We start from the raw sequence: 21,729 nt of genomic DNA on the forward strand, positions 1-21,729 counted from the left end.
ATTATTTAAGTGACAATGCCAGAGAAGCCAGTGTTTGGAGGATATATCGTCTCGGGCCGGAAAACGTTACAATGTTTTTACATTTTCATTTAACTGAACTAAATTACTATCGCCCCGTAGCACTCACTTCTGTCATCATGAAGTTCTTTCAGAGGTTTTTTTTTTTTCACCTTTATTTAACAGGCAAACGTTCCAACATTTTTACATTTTTATTTAACCAGGTAGGCTAGTTGAGAACAAGTTCTCATTTGCAACTGCAACCTGGCCAAGATAAAGCAAAGCAGTGTGACACAGGCAACAACACAGAGTTACACATGGAATAAACAATAAACAAGCCAATAACACAAACAAGTCAATGACGCAGTAGAAAAAATAAAGTCTATATACAGTGTGAGCAAAAGGCATGAGGAGGTGGGCAATAAATAAGCCATAGGAGCGAATAATTACAATTTAGCAGATTAACACTGGAGTGATAAATGATCAGATGATCATGTACAGGTAGAGATATTGGTGTGCAAAAGAGCAGAAAAGTAAATAAATAAAAACTGTGGGGATGAGGTAGGTGAAAATGGGTGGGCTATTTACCAATAGATTATGTACAGCTGCAGCGATCGGTTAGCTGCTCAGATAGCTGATGTTTGAAGTTGGTGAGGGAGATAAGTCTCCAACTTCAGCGATTTTCGCAATTCTTTCCAGTCACAGGCAGCAGAGTATTGGAACGAAAGGCGGCCGAATGAGGTGTTGGCTTTAGGGATGATCAGTGAGATACACCTGCTGGAGCGAGTGCTACAGATGGGTGTTGCCATCGTGACTAGTGAACTGAGATAAGGCGGAGCTTTACCTAGCATGGCCTTGTAGATGACCTGGAGCCAGTGGGTCTGGCGACGAATATGTAGCGAGGGCCAGCCGACTAGAGCATACAAGTCGCAGTGGTGGGTAGTATACGGTGCTTTAGTGACAAAACGGATGGCACTGTGATAAACTGCATCCAGTTTGCTGAGTAGAGTGTTGGAAGCAATTTTGTAGATGACATCGCCGAAGTCGAGGATCGGTAGGATAGTCAGTTTTACTAGGGTAAGCTTGGCAGCGTGAGTGAAGGAGGCTTTGTTGCGGAATAGAAAGCCGACTCTTGATTTGATTTTCGATTGGAGATGTTTGATATGGGTCTGGAAGGAGAGTTTGCAGTCTAGCCAGACACCTAGGTACTTATAGGTGTCCACATATTCAAGGTCGGAACCATCCAGTGTGGTGATGCTAGTCGGGCATGCGGGTGCAGGCAGCGATCGGTTGAAAAGCATGCATTTGGTTTTACTAGCGTATAAGAGCAGTTGGAGGCCACGGAAGGAGTGTTGTATGGCATTGAAGCTCGTTTGGAGGTTAGATAGCACAGTGTCCAATGACGGGCCGAAAGTATATAGAATGGTGTCGTCTGCGTAGAGGTGGATCAGGGAATCGCCCGCAGCAAGAGCAACATCATTGATATATACAGAGAAAAGAGTCGGCCCGAGAATTGAACCCTGTGGCGCCCCCATAGAGACTGCCAGAGGACCGGACAGCATTCCCTCTGATTTGACACACTGAACTCTGTCTGCAAAGTAATTGGTGAACCAGGCAAGGCAGTCATCCGAAAAACCGAGGCTACTGAGTCTGCCGATAAGAATATGGTGATTGACATAGTCGAAAGCCTTGGCAAGGTCGATGAAGACGGCTGCACAGTACTGTCTTTTATCGATGGCGGTTATGATGTTGTTTAGTACCTTGAGTGTGGCTGAGGTGCACCCGTGACCGGCTCGGAAACCAGATTGCATAGCGGAGAAGGTACGGTGGGATTCGAGATGGTCAGTGACCTGTTTGTTGACTTGGCTTTCAAAGACCTTAGATAGGCAGGGCAGGATGGATATAGGTCTGTAATAGTTTGGGTCCAGGGTGTCTCCCCCTTTGAAGAGGGGGATGACTGCGGCAGCTTTCAATCCTTGGGGATCTCAGACGATATGAAAGAGAGGTTGAACAGGCTGGTAATAGGGGTTGCGACAATGGCGGCGGATAGTTTCAGAAATAGAGGGTCCAGATTGTCAAGCCCAGCTGATTTATACAGGTCCAGGTTTTGCAGCTCTTTCAGAACATCTGCTATCTGGATTTGGGTAAAGGAGAACCTGGAGAGGCTTGGGCGAGGAGCTGCGGGGGGCGGAGCTGTTGGCCGAGGTAGGAGTAGCCAGGCGGAAGGCATGGCCAGCCGTTGAGAAATGCTTGTTGAAGTTTTCGATAATCATGGATTTGTCGGTGGTGACCGTGTTCCCTAGCCTCAGTGCAGTGGACAGCTGGGAGGAGGTGCTCTTGTTCTCCATGGACTTCACAGTGTCCCAGAACTTTTTGGAGTTGGAGCTACAGGATGCAAACTTCTGCCTGAAGAAGCTGGCCTTAGCTTTCCTGACTGACTGCGTGTATTGGTTTCTGACTTCCCTGAACAGTTGCATATCGCGGAGGCTATTCGATGCTATTGCAGTCCGCCACAGGATGTTTTTGTGCTGGTCGAGGGCAGTCAGGTCTGGAGTGAACCAAGGGCTGTATCTGTTCTTAGTTCTGCATTTTTTGAACGGAGCATGCTTATCTAAAATGGTGAGGAAGTTACTCTTAAAGAATGACCAGGCATCCTCAACTGACGGGATGAGGTCAATGTCCTTCCAGGATACCCGGGCCAGGTCGATTAGAAAGGCCTGCTCACAGAAGTGTTTTAGGGAGCGTTTGACAGTGATGAGGGGTGGTCGTTTGACTGCGGCACCGTAGCGGATACAGGCAATGAGGCAGTGGTCGCTGAGATCCTGGTTGAAGACAGCGGATGTATATTTGGAGGCTAACTCAGTCACGTCAAACAGCGCAGACAGAATAACAGTAGCTGCATTTGTTTAAGCTGTTTTCTAGTGACATTTATTTGAATACATCCATAACAAATGAGCTAACGAGGTGTGATTTCACCTGGCGTAGAAAATGTGCTTTCTCGTCAGGACACTGTTGTTCAGAGGAGCTAGCCAACAACACAGCTACCGTAACACAATCACTTCAAACTGAATTAGGACATTGTTGTTCAGAGGAGCTAGCCAACAACACAGCTACAGTAACACAATCACTTCAAACTGAATTAGGACACTGTTGTTCAGAGGAGCTAGCCAACAACACAGCTTCAGTAACACAATCACTTCAAACTGAATTAGGACACTGTTGTTCAGAGGAGCTAGCCAACAACACAGCTACAGTAACACAATCACTTCAAACTGAATCAGGAAAGACTGCAAACTAGACTTTATTTGATTTAATAGCAGTCGCTCTCTGAGAGTGCTTGTCTTCCAGGTGTGGGTCAATATAGATAATCAATCAATCAAATGTATCTATAAAGCTTTTTCTACGTAAGCAGACAGTTGGCTAGTCAACTGGAAAGTACTGCACTTTGTTTGGCTCACCTCTCCATGATTGACTGGCACTCCTTCCTCCAGGTGAACCTGCTTCCCCTCCGCAGCCTCAGAGGACCGCCCGCCACCCCGCCCCTCTCCCCAGGGCTGACCCCCGTCCTCCAATCAGGCTCCTCCTTCACCAGGGAGCGCATTGACAGGGTAGCACCTACATGGGCCGTAATGAGAGGGGGAGGAGGCGAGAGAAAGGGAAGGGAGGAGGCGAGAGAAAGGGAAGGGAGGAGGCGAGAGAGAGTGAGGGAAGGAGGCGAGAGAGAGTGAGGGAAGGAGGTGAGAGAGGGAGTGAGAGAGTGAGGGAAGGAGGTGAGAGAGGGAGTGAGAGAGTGAGGGAAGGAGGTGAGAGAGGGAGTGAGAGAGTGAGGGAAGGAGGTGAGAGAGGGAGTGAGAGAGTGAGGGAAGGAGGTGAGAGAGGGAGTGAGAGAGTGAGGGAAGGAGGTGAGAGAGGGAGTGAGAGAGTGAGGGAAGGAGGTGAGAGAGGGAGTGAGAGAGTGAGGGAAAGAGGTGAGAGAGGGAGTGAGAGAGTGAGGGAAGGAGGTGAGAGAGGGAGTGAGGGAAGGAGGTGAGAGGGAGTGAGAGAGTGAGGAAAGGAGGTGAGAGAGGAGGTGAGAGAGGGAGTGAGGGAAGGAGGTGAGAGAGGGAGTGAGGGAAGGAGGTGAGAGAGGGAGTGAGGGAAGGAGGTGAGAGAGGGAGTGAGGGAAGGAGGTGAGAGAGGGAGTGAGGGAAGGAGGTGAGAGGGAGTGAGGGAAGGAGGTGAGAGGGAGTGAGGGGAGAGAGGGGAGTGAGGGAAGGAGGTGAGAGGGGGAGTGAGGGAAGGAGGTGAGAGAGGGAGTGAGGGAAGGAGGTGAGAGGGAGTGAGGGAAGGAGGTGAGAGAGGGAGTGAGGGAAGGAGGTGAGAGAGGGAGTGAGGGAAGGAGGTGAGAGAGGGAGTGAGGTGAGAGAGGGAGTGAGGGAAGGAGGTGAGAGAGAGGGAGTGAGAGAGAGAGTTTAAACATCAAGAGAAAGTAACCCATTGCAACTATTAGTTATGAGATAGAAGTTCAATCACATGACTGTCGTATTTTAATAAGGATTTGGACTTATTGGATACATGAGATCCCTCGGACTGACAGTGGGACACAACGTGGACACAGACAGGCATGCAGGCTATGTGATGACAGGATGTGTCAGACAGACAGGGGTCACTGAGTGTTGCAGTGTCTTTTTGTTTTTTTTTACTTTCGACTTTGGTAATGGAACTCAGAGTTGGAGCTAAAACCTGGACTAGTAAAAACATCACCTGCCTCGTGCCTGAACAGCCACAGACAGAACTGAGGAGAGAGAGAGGGTTGAGCCCTGTAAGAGTGGTTGCCTGTTATGGGCAGGGGCTTGCTGTTACCTGGCTGTTACCTGGCCGTTACCTGGCTGTGCCTGCTGTGCGGCAGCAGTGTACCATGGGAGGAGGTGCATCAGCAGCTCTCTCTGTCTGCCCCAGGTGGTAGAGGCAGTGGCCGCGGCCGTGGCGCCCGTAGCGGCGTTTCCCACCATCCCTGTGACGTCTCTGTCCCCTCCCCTGGCGGGTCCAGAGCCCAGGTTCTGGCCCAACCCCTGGCCGAGACCACAGAGCCCCTGGCCGAGACCACCGAGCCCTGGGCCCAGACCCGCCGGACCGTGCTGGCTTTCACTCCATCTCAGCCCTTCATTAAGGACAAAACCAAACCAGTGGTCAGGTCAGGCCACAGACGTATCTAAGTAGGCATACAGAGTTTGGGCAATATTGGTTTAAGATTTAGGCCTAGAGTTAACAGAAGTCCTACAGTCAATCAAAATTAGATCACCTGTTTGTATGTCTATCAATTTATAATTTATTCTTACGGACTTCGTCCAATAATTTCTGTGGCCACAATGTGTTAAGTTAACAAGAGAAACTTTGAGATTACTGTTCTGAATAGGTAAATAGCAGACAGGTCCAGAAGTTTAGTAATGAAGTGCCCACCAGGTAGAAAGGCATAGAGAAAGGCAACACGTTAGCATTAGGATCCTGAATTAGCATCATTGTTAGTATTAGATGGGGTTATTATGGTTAGCCTGTTAGCCATGTAGGAATGAAAACCAGCACCGGAATTCTACCTCTCCAGGATCAGGACTGAGAACCACACAGAAGCAGCGTCAGCAAAGCTTGGGGAAGAAGGGAGGAGGACAGGGGGATGGCATGAAGACGGCAGGGGTAGGTAGATTGTTCATGGAGGCTTCTTTTCATGCATTTTGGTCACGTGACATAGGAGTGAAGCACTAAAGTGACAGACTAAACATTGTGATATTTAGGCTAATGTCTTTGCTGATGTAGAATTGAGCAAACAGTTTCATTTTCAGAACATTTCTAGTGCATCTGTACATTGGTCTGTGTGGATGTTTATTGTTGACTTCTTATGAGGTCACGACGTTCCTGTAGCCTGGGTTTAGATGGACGGATCGTGACGTTCCTGTAGCCTGGGTTTAGATAGACGGATCGTGACGTTCCTGTAGCCTGGGTTTAGATGGACGGATCGTGACGTTCCTGTAGCCTGGGTTTAGATGGACGGGTCGAGACGTTCCTGTAGTCTGGGTTTAGATGGATGGACAGACACCACACTCATCCACTAGAGTTTCACTTCAAACCAGATGACTTTAACATAATTGATTAACATCTACAGCAAAGGCTGGTTTACAGTCGTCTATTGACATGTCATGTTATTTTCAATGGCGGCCTAGGAACAGTGGGTTAACTGCCTGTTCAGGGGCAGAACGACAGATTTGTACCTTGTCAGCTCGGGGATTTGAACTTGCAACCTTCCGGTTACTAGTCCAACGCTCTAACCACTAGGCTACCCTGCCGCCTCTACGCTCTAACCACTAGGCTACCCTGCCGCCTCTACGCTCTAACCACTAGGCTACCCTGCCGCCTCTACGCTCTAACCACTAGGCTACCCTGCCGCCTCTACGCTCTAACCACTAGGCTACCCTGCCGCCTCTACGCTCTAACCACTAGGCTACCCTGCCGCCTCTACGCTCTAACCACTAGGCTACCCTGCCGCCTCTACGCTCTAACCACTAGGCTACCCTGCCGCCTCTACACTCTAACCACTAGGCTACCCTGCCGCCTCTACACTCTAACCACTAGGCTACCCTGCCGCCTCTACACTCTAACCACTAGGCTACCCTGCCGCCTCTACACTCTAACCACTAGGCTACCCTGCCGCCTCTACACTCTAACCACTAGGCTACCCTGCCGCCTCTACACTCTAACCACTAGGCTACCCTGCCGCCTCTACACTCTAACCACTAGGCTACCCTGCCGCCTCTACACTCTAACCACTAGGCTACCCTGCCGCCTCTACACTCTAACCACTAGGCTACCCTGCCGCCTCTACACTCTAACCACTAGGCTACCCTGCCTCCTCTACACTCTAACCACTAGGCTACCCTGCCGCCTCTACACTCTAACCACTAGGCTACCCTGCCGCCTCTACACTCTAACCACTAGGCTACCTGCCGCCTCTACACTCTAACCACTAGGCTACCCTGCCGCCTCTACACTCTAACCACTAGGCTACCCTGCCGCCTCTACACTCTAACCACTAGGCTACCCTGCCACCTCTACACTCTAACCACTAGGCTACCTTGCCGCCTCTACACTCTAACCACTAGGCTACCCTGCCGCCTCTACACTCTAACCACTAGGCTACCCTGCCGCCTCTACACTCTAACCACTAGGCTACCCTGCCGCACCTGTCGCATTCTAATTGTTTACAGACACGTCGTTAGACCAAGTATAAATGTGGCGTGTGTTTTTATCCTACTGTATACCTTCTCTCAGTCATAGTTCTCAGTACTTCACTGAACCCTCCAGACCTCTAGAACCAGAAAAGGTGTGTGTGTGTGTGGATTCACAATGCAGGATTTACATAGGACAGACATAGGGGAAAGGTCACAATAACAAGCAGCAGTCCAAGCTAACAGAATGGAGTCGACATGAACCGCTCCCTCCCCTTAGCCGCCTCCTACACTGGGTTCTTACCTGGGTTGTTTCTCTCAAGCAGGTACCAGCGGTAGAAGGCTCTGCGTTTGGAGTCACTCATCTCCAAGCCCTGCTGCAGCAACCACTGAGAGATATAGCTCTGACTGATACCTAGGGAAAAGAGAGGAGTGATAGCTCGGGAGAAGAGAGGAGTGATAGCTCGGACTGATACCTAGGGAAAAGAGAGGAGAGATAGCTCTGACTGATACCTAGGGAGAAGAGAGGAGAGATAGCTCTGACTGATACCTAGGGAGAAGAGAGGAGAGATAGCTCTGACTGATACCTAGGGAGAAGAGAGGAGTGATAGCTCGGACTGATACCTAGGGAGAAGAGAGGAGAGATAGCTCAGACTGATACCTAGGGAGAAGAGAGGAGTGATAGCTCAGACTGATACCTAGGGAGAAGAGAGGAGTGATAGCTCGGACTGATACCTAGGGAGAAGAGAGGAGTGATAGCTCGGACTGATACCTAGGGAGAAGAGAGGAGTGATAGCTCGGACTGATACCTATGGAGAAGAGAGGAGTGATAGCTCGGACTGATACCTAGGGAGAAGAGAGGAGAGATAGCTCTGACTGATACCTAGGGAGAAGAGAGGAGAGATAGCTCTGACTGATACCTAGGGAGAAGAGAGGAGAGATAGCTCTGACTGATACCTAGGGAGAAGAGAGGAGTGATAGCTCTGACTGATACCTAGGGAGAAGAGAGGAGATAGCTCTGACTGATACCTAGGGAGAAGAGAGGAGAGATAGCTCTGACTGATACCTAGGGAGAAGAGAGGAGAGATAGCTCTGACTGATACCTAGGGAAAGAGATAGCTCTGACTGATACCTAGGGAAAGAGATAGCTCTGACTGATACCTAGGGAAAAGAGATAGCTCTGACTGATACCTAGGGAGAAGAGAGGAGTGATAGCTCTGACTGATACCTAGGGAGAAGAGAGGAAGAGAGGGGAGAGATAGCTCTGACTGATACCTAGGGAAGAAAGAGATAGCTCTGACTGATACCTAGGGAAAGAGATAGCTCTGACTGATACCTAGGGAAAGAGATAGCTCTGACTGATACCTAGGGAAAGAGATAGCTCTGAGATACCTAGGGAGAAGAGATAGCTCTGACTGATACCTAGGGAGAGAAGAGATAGCTCTGACTGATACCTAGGGAGAAGAGAGGAGAGATAGCTCTGACTGATACCTAGGGAGAAGAGAGGAGTGATAGCTCTGACTGATACCTAGGGAGAAGAGAGGAGTGATAGCTCTGACTGATACCTAGGGAGAAGAGAGGAGTGATAGCTCTGACTGATACCTAGGGAGAAGAGAGGAGTGATAGCTCTGACTGATACCTAGGGAGAAGAGAGGAGTGATAGCTCTGACTGATACCTAGGGAGAAGAGAGGAGTGATAGCTCTGACTGATACCTAGGGAGAAGAGAGGAGTGATAGCTCTGACTGATACCTAGGGAGAAGAGAGGAGTGATAGCTCTGACTGATACCTAGGGAGAAGAGAGGAGAGATAGCTCTGACTGATACCTAGGGAGAAGAGAGGAGAGATAGCTCTGACTGATACCTAGGGAGAAGAGAGGAGAGATAGCTCTGACTGATACCCAGGGAGAAGAGAGGAGAGATAGCTCTGACTGATACCTAGGGAGAAGAGAGGAGTGATAGCTCTGACTGATACCTAGGGGAAAGAGATAGCTCTGACTGATACCTAGGGAGAAGAGATAGCTCTGACTGATACCTAGGGAGAAGAGAGGAGTGATAGCTCTGACTGATACCTAGGGAGAAGAGAGGAGAGATAGCTCTGACTGATACCTAGGGAAAGAGATAGCTCTGACTGATACCTAGGGAGAAGAGAGGAGAGATAGCTCTGACTGATACCTAGGGGAAAGAGATAGCTCTGACTGATACCTAGGGAGAAGAGAGGAGAGATAGCTCTGACTGATACCTAGGGAAAGAGATAGCTCTGACTGATACCTAGGAGAAGAGATAGCTCTGACTGATACCTAGGGAGAAGAGATAGCTCTGACTGATACCTAGGGAGAAGAGATAGCTCTGACTGATACCTAGGGAGAAGAGATAGCTCTGACTGATACCTAGGGAGAAGAGATAGCTCTGACTGATACCTAGGGAGAAGAGAGGAGTGATAGCTCTGACTGATACCTAGGGAGAAGAGAGGAGAGATAGCTCTGACTGATACCTAGGGAGAAGAGAGGAGTGATAGCTCTGACTGATACCTAGGGAGAAGAGAGGAGAGATAGCTCTGACTGATACCCAGGGAGAAGAGAGGAGAGATAGCTCTGACTGATACCCAGGGAGAAGAGAGGAGTGATAGCTCTGACTGATACCTAGGGAGAAGAGATAGCTCTGACTGATACCTAGGAGAAGAGATAGCTCTGACTGATACCTAGGGAGAAGAGATAGCTCTGACTGATACCTAGGAGAAGAGAGGAGTGATAGCTCTGACTGATACCTAGGGAGAAGAGAGGAGAGATAGCTCTGACTGATACCCAGGGAGAAGAGAGGAGAGATAGCTCTGACTGATACCCAGGGAGAAGAGAGGAGTGATAGCTCTGACTGATACCTAGGGAGAAGAGATAGCTCTGACTGATACCTAGGGAGGGGCTATACAGTGCATTCGGAAAGTATTCAGACCTCTTGACCATTTCCACATTATGTTACAGCCTTATTCTAAAATGGATTAGGTCACCCCCCTCAATCTACACACAATACCCCATAATGACAAAGCAAAAACAGGTTTGCAGATTTCTTCAGCAAATTTAGATAAAAACAGAAATACCTTACTTACATAAAAGTAATTAGAACATTTGCTATGAGACTCGAAATTGAGGTGCATCCTGTTTCCATTGAACATCTTTGAGATGTTTCTACAACGTGATTGGAGTCCACCTGTGGTAAATTCAATTGATTGGACATGATTTGGAAAGGCACACGCCTGTCTATATAAAAGGTACCACAGTTGACAGTGCCTGTCAGAGCAACAAAAAAAAACAAGTCATGAGGTCGAAGGAATTGTCTGTAGAGCTCTGAGACAGGATTGTGTCGAGGCACAGATCTGGAGAAGGGTACCTAAATAGTTTTTGAGGCATTGAAATGTCCCCAAGAACACAGTGGCCTCCATCATTCTTAAATGGAAGAAGTTTGGAACCACCAATACTCTTCCTAGAGCTGGCCGCCCGGACAAACTGAGCAATTGGGGGAGAAGGGTCTTGGTCAGGGAGGTGACCAAGAACCCAATGGTCACTCTGACAGAGCTCCAGAGTTCCTCTGTGGAGATGGGAGAACCTTCCAGAAGGACAACCCTCTCTGCAGCACTCCACCAAATATGGCATTTATGCTAGTGGTCAGGCGGAAGCCACTCTTCAGTAAAAGACACGACAGCCCGCTTGGAGTTTGCCAAAAGGCACCAAAAGGACAGCCCATGAGAAAGAGGATTCTCTGGTCTGATGAAACCAAGATGTAACTATTTGACCTGAATTCCAAGCATCACTTCTGGAGGAAACCTGGCACCATCCCTACGGTGAAGCATGGTGGTGGCAGCATCATGTTGTGGGGATGTTTTTTTAGCAGCAGGGACTGGGAGACTAGTCAGGATCGAGGGAAAGATGAACAGAGCAAAGAACAGTGGTGGAAAAAGTGCTCAATTGTCATACTTAAGTAAAAGAAAATATACATGAACAGAAAATGACTCAAGTAAAAGTTTAAGTCACTCAGTAAAATACTACTTGCTTGAGTAAAAGTATATAAGTATTTGGTTTTAAATATACAGTACCAGTCAAAAATTTGGACACGCCTACTCATTCCAAGGTTTTTCAATATTTGTTACTATTTTCTACATTGTGGAATAATAGTGAAGATATCAAAACTATGAAATAACTGCCAAAAGGTGCTTCAACAAAGTACTGAGTAAAGGGTCTGAATACTTATGTAAATGTCATTTCAGCTTCTGTAATAAAAATGGGCAAACATTTCTGAAAACCTGTTTCTTTGCTTTGTCATTATCGGGTATTGTGTGTCGATTGTTGAGGGGACAAAAACAATTTAATCCATTTTAGAGTCAGGCTGTAACCCGAATAAATGTGGAGCCAATCAAGAGGTCTTTCACAATGTATACAGAGCTTTCAGAAAGTATTCTTACCCCTGGACTTAAAGCCACAGTTTGCTGTGTTACAACCTGAATTTAAAATATATATATATATATATTTATTTTTAAATCTCACCCATCTACATACAATACCCGAATAAATAACAAAGTGAAAACATTGTTTTAGAAATGTTTCGATGGGATTCAAATCTGGGCTTTGGCAGAACCACTCAAGGACTTTCACATTCTGGGCTTTGGCAGAACCACTCAAGGACTTTCACATTCTGGGCTTTGGCAGAACCACTCAAGGACTTTCACATTCTGGGCTTTGGCAGAACCACTCAAGGACTTTCACATTCTGGGCTTTGGCAGAACCACTCAAGGACTTTCACATTCTGGGCTTTGGCAGAACCACTCAAGGACTTTCACATTCTGGGCTTTGGCAGAACCACTCAAGGACTTTCACATTCTGGGCTTTGGCAGAACCACTCAAGGACTTTCACATTCTGGGCTTTGGCAGAACCACTCAAGGACTTTCAATTCTGGAGAACTTTCACATTCTGGGCTTTGGCAGAACCACTCAAGGACTTTCACATTCTGGGCTTTGGCAGAACCACTCAAGGACTTTCACATTCTGGGCTTTGGCAGAACCACTCACTTTCACATTCTGGGCTTTGGCAGAACCACTCAAGGACTTTCACATTCTGGGCTTTGGCAGAACCACTCAAGGACTTTCACATTCTGGGCTTTGGCAGAACCACTCAAGGACTTTCACATTCTGGGCTTTGGCAGAACCACTCAAGGACTTTCACATTCTGGGCTTTGGCAGAACCACTCAAGGACTTTCACATTCTGGGCTTTGGCAGAACCACTCAAGGACTTTCACATTCTGGGCTTTGGCAGAACCACTCAAGGACTTTCACATTCTGGGCTTTGGCAGAACCACTCAAGGACTTTCACATTCTGGGCTTTGGCAGAACCACTCAAGGACTTTCACAATCTGGGCTTTGGCAGAACCACTCAAGGACTTTCACATTCTGGGCTTTGGCAGAACCACTCAAGGACTTTCACATTCTGGGCTTTGGAACCAGACTTTCACATTCTGGGCTTTGGCACCACTCAAGGACTTTCACATTCTGGGCTTTGGCAGAACCACTCAAGGACTTTCACAATCTGGGCTTTGGCAGAACCACTCAAGGACTTTCACAATCTGGGCTTTGGCAGAACCACTCAAGGACTTTCACATTCTGGGCTTTGGCAGAACCACTCAAGGACTTTCACATTCTGGGCTTTGGCAGAACCACTCAAGGACTTTCACATTCTGGGCTTTGGCAGAACCACTCAAGGACTTTCACATTCTGGGCTTTGGCAGAACCACTCAAGGACTTTCACATTCTGGGCTTTGGCAGAACCACTCAAGGACTTTCACATTCTGGGCTTTGGCAGAACCACTCAAGGACTTTCACATTCTGGGCTTTGGCAGAACCACTCAAGGACTTTCACATTCTGGGCTTTGGCAGAACCACTCAAGGACTTTCACATTCTCGTTCTGAAGACATTCCAGCATTGTTTTAGATTGGGGTCATTGTACTGTTGGGAATTCAATCGTCTCCCCATCGTCTAAAGTTGTTTGCACTCTGAAGCAGGTTCTCATCGTGGATTTGCCTGTATTTGGTTCCACTCGTTGTTCTATCTTTAAAAAAAAATATATATATATATATATATATATATATTTTTTTTAAGTGTCCCAGTCCCTGCCGTTGAAAAACATCCCCATAGCATGACGCTGCCCCCACCATGCTTCATGGTAGGGGTGGTGTTAAGATGGGGGAGGAGCTGTGCCTGGTTCCCAGACATAGCGCTTTGCATTCAGGCAAAATTTTTGTCATCAGACCACATAATATTTTGCCTCATGCTCTTGTCGTCTTTTGCAAACTCCAGACATTTTTCCTCAGGAGTGGCTTCTGTTTAGCCACTCCCCCATAAAGCCCAGATTGGTGAAGTACTGTAGAGACGGTTGACCTTCTGGCAGGTTCTCCCATCTCAGCCAAGGAACTCTGTAGTTCTGTCAGGGTGGTCGCTGGGTTCTTGGTCACCTCTCTGACCAAGGTCCTTCTTGCCCGGCTGCTCAGTTTGGTCAGACGGACAGCTCTAGGGAAGTTCCATTTTTATTTAGTTTTTCTCAATAACGGAGACCACCGTGCTCTAGAAATGGTTTGGTTGTCTTAGAAAAAACACTCAACACTATCGACATTGTTTAATCCCCAGATGTATGTCTGATCACAATTCTCTCAGAGATCGACAGACAGTTCCTTGTACTTCATGGTATAGATTCTGCACTGTCAACTGTGGGACCTTATACAGACAGGTGCGTTCCGTTCTAAATCATTTCCAAAACAATTGGTCACGGGTGGACTCCAATCAAGTTGTAGCGATCAATCAAGGATGATTGATAGAAATTGGGTGCACCTGCTCTCAATTTGGAGTGTCACAGCAAAGGGGTGAGAAAACATACTTTTTCCCCCTCTAATTTAATTTACATAATTAATTTACATAAGTTCAGATTTAATTTACATAAGTTCAGATGTATAAATGTGCTTAACAAGTCACATAGGTTGCATGTGTGTAAGAATGGTGTCTAATTATTAATTTATACCTCATCTCTGTAACTTCTCAAAGGGACATTCAATGCCTCGCAAAAAAGGGCACCTATTGGTAGATGGGTAAAAACAAAACAAAAAAGGGCACCTATTGGTAGATGGGTAAAAACAAAACAAAAAAGAGCACCTATTGGTAGATGGGTAAAAACAAAACAAAAAAGGGCACCTATTGGTAGATGGGTAAAAACAAAACAAAAAAGGGCACCTATTGGTAGATGGGTAAAAACAAAACAAAAAAGGGCACCTATTGGTAGATGGGTAAAAATAAAAAATTAAAATGCACACATTGAATATCCTTTTGATTATGGTGAAGTTATTAATCACACTTTGGATGGTGTATCAATACAACCAGTCACTACAAAGATAAAGGGGACCTTCCTAACTCAGTTGCCGGAGAGGAAGGAAACTGCTCAGGGATTTCACCATGAGGCCAATGGTGACTTCGAAAAAAAACGAACCGTTTTTTTTCTCTCTCTCATCACAGCCATTAAACTGAGAATGGATCAGCAACATGGTAGTTACTCCACAATAATAACCTCATGACAGAGTGAAAAGAAGGAAGCCAGTACAGAATAAAAGTTTTCCAAAACATGCATCCGGTTTGCAACAAGGCACTAAAGTAATACTGCAAGAAATGTGGCAAAGCAACTCACTTCATGTCCGGAATACAAAGTGTTATTGGGTTTGCCCCAAACATACAACACATTACTGAGTACCTCTATATTTGCATAGTGATGGCTGTATCATGTTATGGGTATGCTTGTCATCGTTTTTCAGGATTAAAAAAAAAACCTGAATGGAGATAAGCACAGGCAAAATCCTAGTAGGAAAACCTTCACCTTTCAGCAGGACAATGACCTCAAACACAAGGCCAAATCTACACTGGAGTTGCTTAACAAGAATATAGTGAATGTTCCTGAATGGCCAAGTAACAGTTTTGACATAAATCTGATTGAAAATCTACGATCAACAACCAATTCGACAGAGATAGAAGAATTTAGAAAATAATAAAAGTAGGAAATGTGGCACAATCCAGGTGTTGGAAAGCTTTTAAGAGATTTACCCCCAAAACACTCACAGCTGTAATCACTGCCAAAGGTGCTTCTACAAAGTATTGACTCAGGGGACTGAATACTGTATTTCAATTGACAATACATTTTCAAAAATGTCAAAAAACATGTTTTCACTTTTTAATTTTGGAGGTATTGTGTGTGTAGATGGGTATGAAAAAAATTATGTAATCATTTAAAAATAATTCAGGCTGTAACACAACAAAATGTGGAATAAGTCAAGGGGTATGAATACTTCTGAAGGCCCTAACTCTAATACCTAGGGTGAGGAGAAGGAAAGGACTGATTTCACCACACCTGCAATAACATCTGTAAATATGTGTATGTGATCAATAAAATGTGATACCTAGGGAGAGGAGTGAGGAGGAGGAAAGTAAATAATGAGCAGAGGAAGGTAGGAGATAGGGGAGGGAGAAAATTATGGGAGGAGAGGAGAAACAGATGGAGAAGGAGCGCGAGTAGGAACAAATCAAATCTTATTTGTAACATGTGCCGAATACAACAGGTGTAGTAGACCTTACAGTGAAATGCTGAATACAACAGGTGTAGTAGACCTCACAGTGAAATGCTGAATACAACAGGTGTAGTAGACCTCACAGTGAAATGCTGAATACAACAGGTGTAGTAGACCTTACAGTGAAATGCCGAATACAACAGGTGTAGTAGACCTTACAGTGACAGTGAAATGCTGAATACAACAGGTGTAGTAGACCTCACAGTGAAATGCTGAATACAACAGGTGTAGTAGACCTCACAGTGAAATGCTGAATACAACAGGTGTAGTAGACCTCACAGTGAAATGCTGAATACAACAGGTGTAGTAGACCTTACAGTGAAATGCTGAATACAACAGGTGTAGTAGACCTCACAGTGAAATGCTGAATACAACAGGTGTAGTAGACCTTACAGTGAAATGCTGAATACAACAGGTGTAGTAGACCTTACAGTGAAATGCTGAATACAACAGGTGTAGTAGACCTTACAGTGAAATGCTGAATACAACAGGTGTAGTAGACCTTACAGTGAAATACTGAATACAACAGGTGTAGTAGACCTCACAGTGAAATGCTGAATACAACAGGTGTAGTAGACCTCACAGTGAAATGCTGAATACAACAGGTGTAGTAGACCTTACAGTGAAATGCTGAATACAACAGGTGTAGTAGACCTTACAGTGAAATGCTGAATACAACAGGTGTAGTAGACCTCACAGTGAAATGCTGAATACAACAGGTGTAGTAGACCTTATAGTGAAATGCTGAATACAACAGGTGTAGTAGACCTTACAGTGAAATGCTGAATACAACAGGTGTAGTAGACCTTACAGTGAAATGCTGAATACAACAGGTGTAGTAGACCTTACAGTGAAATGCTGAATACAACAGGTGTAGTAGACCTTACAGTGAAATGCTGAATACAACAGGTGTAGTAGACCTTACAGTGAAATGCTGAATACAACAGGTGTAGTAGACCTTACAGTGAAATTCTGAATACAACAGGTGTAGTAGACCTTACAGTGAAATGCTGAATAAAACAGGTGTAGTAGACCTTACAGTGAAATGCTGAATACAACAGGTGTAGTAGACCTTACAGTGAAATGCTGAATACAACAGGTGTAGTAGACCTTACAGTGAAATGCTGAATACAACAGGTGTAGTAGACCTTACAGTGAAATGCTGAATACAACAGGTGTAGTAGACCTCACAGTGAAATGCTGAATACAACAGGTGTAGTAGACCTTACAGTGAAATGCTGAATACAACAGGTGTAGTAGACCTTACAGTGAAATGCTGAATACAACAGGTGTAGTAGACCTCACAGTGAAATGCTGAATACAACAGGTGTAGTAGACCTTATAGTGAAATGCTGAATACAACAGGTGTAGTAGACCTTACAGTGAAATGCTGAATTACAACAGGTGTAGTAGACCTTATAGTGAAATGCTGAATACAACAGGTGTAGTAGACCTTACAGTGAAATGCTGAATACAACAGGTGTAGTAGACCTTACAGTGAAATGCTGAATACAACAGGTGTAGTAGACCTTACAGTGAAATGCTGAATACAACAGGTGTAGTAGACCTTACAGTGAAATGCTTACTTACAAGCCAAATGAGAGCATTATAAAAAAATATCCTAGAAGGAAAGACACTAATATTCATACAAACCAATGTAAACAGCGAACACTAAAAACAGACGACACAGGTTCACTATATATACATATATATATAAATGACTGCTTTACCTGTCACCTGTCCTACGATGGCCTGGGAGATCCTGCGGTTGTTGAGGAAGGTTTTAATCTCCTCCTTCACCAGGTTACTGTCCCTCCTAGAAGAACACAACAGGCACCACAGAGTAAGAACAGACAACACACTTCCTGTCCCAACAACAACAGTTACCGTCCCTCCTGCAACAACAGACACCATAGAGTAAGAACAGACAACACACTTCCTGTCCCTACAACAACAGTTACCGTCCCTCCTGCAACAACAACAGACACCATAGAGTAAGAACAGACAACACTTCCTGTCCCTACAACAACAACAGTTACCGTCCCTCCTGCAACAACAGACACCATAGAGTAAGAACAGACAACACACTTCCTGTTTGTGGTGTGAGCAGTGGATAGAGTAACTGACATCACTACTTCCGTACAACTCAATAGATTCTCCATCTGCAGTAATGTGGAACCAAACAAAGTGTACATTCTACACCATGTGTTTTCTGCCTCCCCTATGTTTTCAGATAAGCTGATGAAGGAGAGCCAGAAACGAGGAGAGGAAGCCATAGGCCGAGCTTACATGACTCCAGACCCACCATTAGTTGACTGGTTATCCATAATGTATCCTATACACACACAATCAGAGCAACCCGGCACCCCTAGTCTATAGACTAGGCACCGCCGGCACCCCTTGTATATAAGACTAGGCACCGCCGGCACCCCTTGTATATAAGACGAGGCACCGCCGGCACCCCTTGTATATAAGACGAGGCACCGCCGGCACCCCTTGTATATAAGACGAGGCACCGCCGGCACCCCTTGTATATAAGACTAGGCACCGCCGGCACCCCTTGTATATAGACTAGGCACCCTTTGTATATAGACTAGGCACCGCCGGACACCCCTTGTATATAGACTAGGCACCGCCCGGCACCCCTTGTATATAGACTAGGCACCGCCGGCACCCCTTGTATATAGACTAGGCACCGCCGTATATAGACACCCCTTGTATATAGACTAGGCACCGCCGGCCCCTTGTATATAGGCACCGCCGGCACCCCTTGTATATAGACTAGGCACCGCCGGCACCCCTTGTACATAGACCAGGCACCGCCGGCACCCCTTGTATATAGACCAGGCACCGCCGGCACCCCTTGTATATAGACCAGGCACCGCCGGCACCCCTTGTATATAGACCAGGCACCGCCGGCACCCCTTGTATATAGACCAGGCACCCAGGCACCGCCCGGCTGCCCTGTATGTATATAGACTAGGCACCGCCGGCACCCCTTGTACATAGACCAGGCACCCCTTGTATATAGACTAGGCACCGCCGGCACCTCTTGTATATGGACCAGGCACCCCTTGTATATAGACTAGGCACCGCCGGCACCCTTGTATATAGACTAGGCACCGCCGGCACCCCTTGTATATAGACCAGGCACCCCTTGTATATAGACTTCCCCTTGTATATAGACTAGGCACCGCCAGGCACCCCTTGTATATAGACTAGGCACCGCCGGCACCTCTTGTATATAGACTAGGCACCGCCGGCACCCTTGTATATAGACTAGGCACCGCCCGGCACCCCTTGTATATAGACCAGGCACCCCTTGTATATAGACTAGGCACCGCCGGCACCCCTTGTATATAGACTAGGCACCGCCGGCACCCCTTGTATATAGACTAGGCACCGCCGGCACCCCTTGTATATAGACTAGGCACCGCCGGCACCCCTTGTATATAGACTAGGCACCGCCGGCACCCCTTGTATATAAGACTAGGCACCGCCGGCACCCCTTGTATATAGACTAGGCACCGCCGGCACCCCTTGTATATAGACTAGGCACCGCCGGCACCCCTTGTATATAGACTAGGCACCGCCGGCACCCCTTGTATATAGACTAGGCACCGCCCGGCCCCTTGTATATAGACTAGGCACCGCCGGCACCCCTTGTATATAGACTAGGCACCGCCGGCACCCCTTGTATATAGACTAGGCACCGCCGGCACCCCTTGTATATAGACCAGGCACCGCCGGTATATAGACCAGGCACCCCGGCTTGTATATAGACCAGGCACCGCCGGCACCCCTTGTATATAGACCAGGCACCGCCGGCACCACTTGTATATAGACCAGGCACCGCCGGCACCCCTTGTATATAGACCAGGCACCCCTTGTATATAGACCAGGCACCCCTTGTATATAGACCAGGCACCCTCATGGACCAGGCACCCTTGTATATAGACCAGGCACCGCCGCACCCCTTGTATATAGACCAGGCCCTTGTATATAGACCAGGCACCGCCGGCACCCCTTGTATATAGACCAGGCACCGCCGGCACCCCTGTATATAGACCAGGCACCCCTTGTATATAGACTAGGCAACGCCGGCACCTCTTGTATATAGACTAGGCACCGCCGGCACCCCTTGTATATAAACTAGGCACCGCCGGCACCACCCCTTGTATATAGACTAGGCACCGCCGGCACCCTTGTATATAGACCAGGCACCCCTTGTATATAGACTAGGCACCGCCGGCACCCCTTGTATATAGACTAGGCACCCCTTGTATATAGACTAGGCACCGCCGGCACCCCTTGTATATAGACCAGGCACCGCCGGCACCCCTTGTATATAGACCAGGCACCGCCGGCACCCCTTGTATATAGACCAGGCACCGCCGGCACCCCTTGTATATAGACCAGGCACCGCCGGCACCCCTTGTATATAGACCAGGCACCGCCGGCACCCCTTGTATATAGACCAGGCACCGCCGGCACCCCTTGTATATAGACTAGGCACCGCCGGCACCCCTTGTATATAGACTAGGCACCGCCGGCACCCCTTGTATATAGACTAGGCACCGCCGGCACCCCTTGTATATAGACTAGGCACCGCCGGCACCCCTTGTATATAGACTAGGCACCGCCGGCACCCCTTGTATATAGACCAGGCACCCCTTGTATATAGACTTCCCCTTGTATATAGACTAGGCACCCCTTGTATATAGACTAGGCACCCCTTGTATATAGACTAGGCACCGCCGGCACCCCTTGTATATAGACTTCCCCTAGTATACAGACCATGTAATCATTGCCAATTGTGCATCTATTATCACGTGTTCTGTGTTCTACTTCTCTACTCATTCTCTATTTTCTTTCTCTCTGCATTGATTCGACTGTGGTTTCTGGAAAGTCTATAAACTTGCACAAGAAGCTATACAGCCAGAGACATGTCATAAAGCCTACTGCCTTCTTCAGGACCTGTATGTAAGCCTGGCTGCAATCATCTTTTTATCCATCCCTCCCTACACACCTGACCCAAATGAGTCAGTCTAACAGTAGGAGAATAAGCCAGCATCACCAGAGACTGGCTGTTGTTATCTGATGAGTCTCCTCTCCCAGAGCTAGATTCTCTGCCGTTTCTTACCTTCCCCTCAAATACCCCTCCTTATCCTCTACTTTCTCTTCAGGGTTCACTACTACCTCCCTCACCTTCACCTCAAATACCCCTCCTTATCCTCTACTTTCTCTTCAGGGTTCACTACTACCTCCCTCACCTTCACCTCAAATACCCCTCCTCATCCTCTACAGGGTTCACTACTACCTCCCTCACCTTCACCTCAAATACCCCTCCTTATCCTCTACTTTCTCTTCAGGGTTCACTACTACCTCCCTCACCTTCACCTCAAATACCCCTCCTCATCCTCTACAGGGTTCACTACTACCTGTCCCTCCCTCATGTACTCCACCTTCTCCACGTCACAGTCTACTGTCCCTTCCTCATGTACTCCTCCACGTCACAGTCTACTGTCCCTCCCTCATGTACTCCTCCACGTCACAGTCTACTGTCCCTCCCTCATGTACTCCTCCACGTCAGTCTACAGTCCCTCCCTCATGTACTCCTCCACGTCAGTCTACGGTCCCTTCCTCATGTACTCCTCCACGTCACAGTCTACTGTCCCTTCCTCATGTACTCCTCCACGTCAGTCTACTGTCCCTTCCTCATGTACTCCTCCACGTCACAGTCTACTGTCCCTTCCTCATGTCCTCCTCCACGTCACAGTCTACTGTCCCTTCCTCATGTACTCCTCCACGTCACAGTCTACTGTCCCTCCCAGCCCGCACACTCTCTCCTCACCTCATGTACTCCTCCACATCACAGTCTACTGTCCCTCCCTCA

At 47.3% G+C, this 21,729-nt stretch overlaps 1 protein-coding gene and 3 long non-coding RNA genes across 7 annotated transcripts in view; 1 reads left to right on the forward strand and 3 right to left on the reverse strand.

Annotated features, from left to right (window-relative positions):
• LOC118371372 (homeobox-containing protein 1-like) overlaps positions 1 to 21,729 on the reverse strand; it is a 30,636-nt gene that overhangs the window by 5,299 nt on the left and 3,608 nt on the right. The window contains exons 4-6 of the mRNA XM_052472878.1: positions 17,564 to 17,649; positions 7,498 to 7,608; positions 3,456 to 3,612 (exon numbers count right to left, since the gene is read on the reverse strand). Coding sequence (XP_052328838.1) covers positions 3,456 to 3,612; positions 7,498 to 7,608; positions 17,564 to 17,649 — 354 coding nt within the window. The remainder of the gene's footprint in view (positions 1 to 3,455; positions 3,613 to 7,497; positions 7,609 to 17,563; positions 17,650 to 21,729) is intronic.
• Positions 3,628 to 4,533, forward strand: LOC127910012 (uncharacterized). Of its 3 annotated transcripts, none has more exons than XR_008073606.1 (4): positions 3,628 to 3,932; positions 3,966 to 4,023; positions 4,067 to 4,191; positions 4,329 to 4,533. It is a non-coding gene; the product is annotated as an uncharacterized LOC127910012 (long non-coding RNA). The 3 variants fall into 3 exon arrangements; XR_008073608.1 differs by having other exon boundaries at positions 4,067 to 4,166; XR_008073607.1 differs by lacking the exon at positions 3,966 to 4,023 and having other exon boundaries at positions 4,055 to 4,191.
• Positions 6,048 to 7,486, reverse strand: LOC127910013 (uncharacterized). 2 transcript variants are annotated; one of them, XR_008073610.1, is made up of 3 exons: positions 7,166 to 7,486; positions 6,969 to 7,099; positions 6,048 to 6,870 (listed from the first exon to the last, which is right to left on the reverse strand). It is a non-coding gene; the product is annotated as an uncharacterized LOC127910013 (long non-coding RNA). The 2 variants fall into 2 exon arrangements; XR_008073609.1 differs by having other exon boundaries at positions 7,133 to 7,486.
• On the reverse strand, positions 8,390 to 12,122 carry LOC127910014 (uncharacterized). Its single transcript, XR_008073611.1, has 3 exons — positions 10,099 to 12,122; positions 8,648 to 9,128; positions 8,390 to 8,421 (listed from the first exon to the last, which is right to left on the reverse strand). It is a non-coding gene; the product is annotated as an uncharacterized LOC127910014 (long non-coding RNA).

Source organism: Oncorhynchus keta, chromosome 20 (genome assembly GCF_023373465.1).
Source record: "Oncorhynchus keta strain PuntledgeMale-10-30-2019 chromosome 20, Oket_V2, whole genome shotgun sequence".
Taxonomy (NCBI): Eukaryota; Metazoa; Chordata; class Actinopteri; order Salmoniformes; family Salmonidae; genus Oncorhynchus; species Oncorhynchus keta.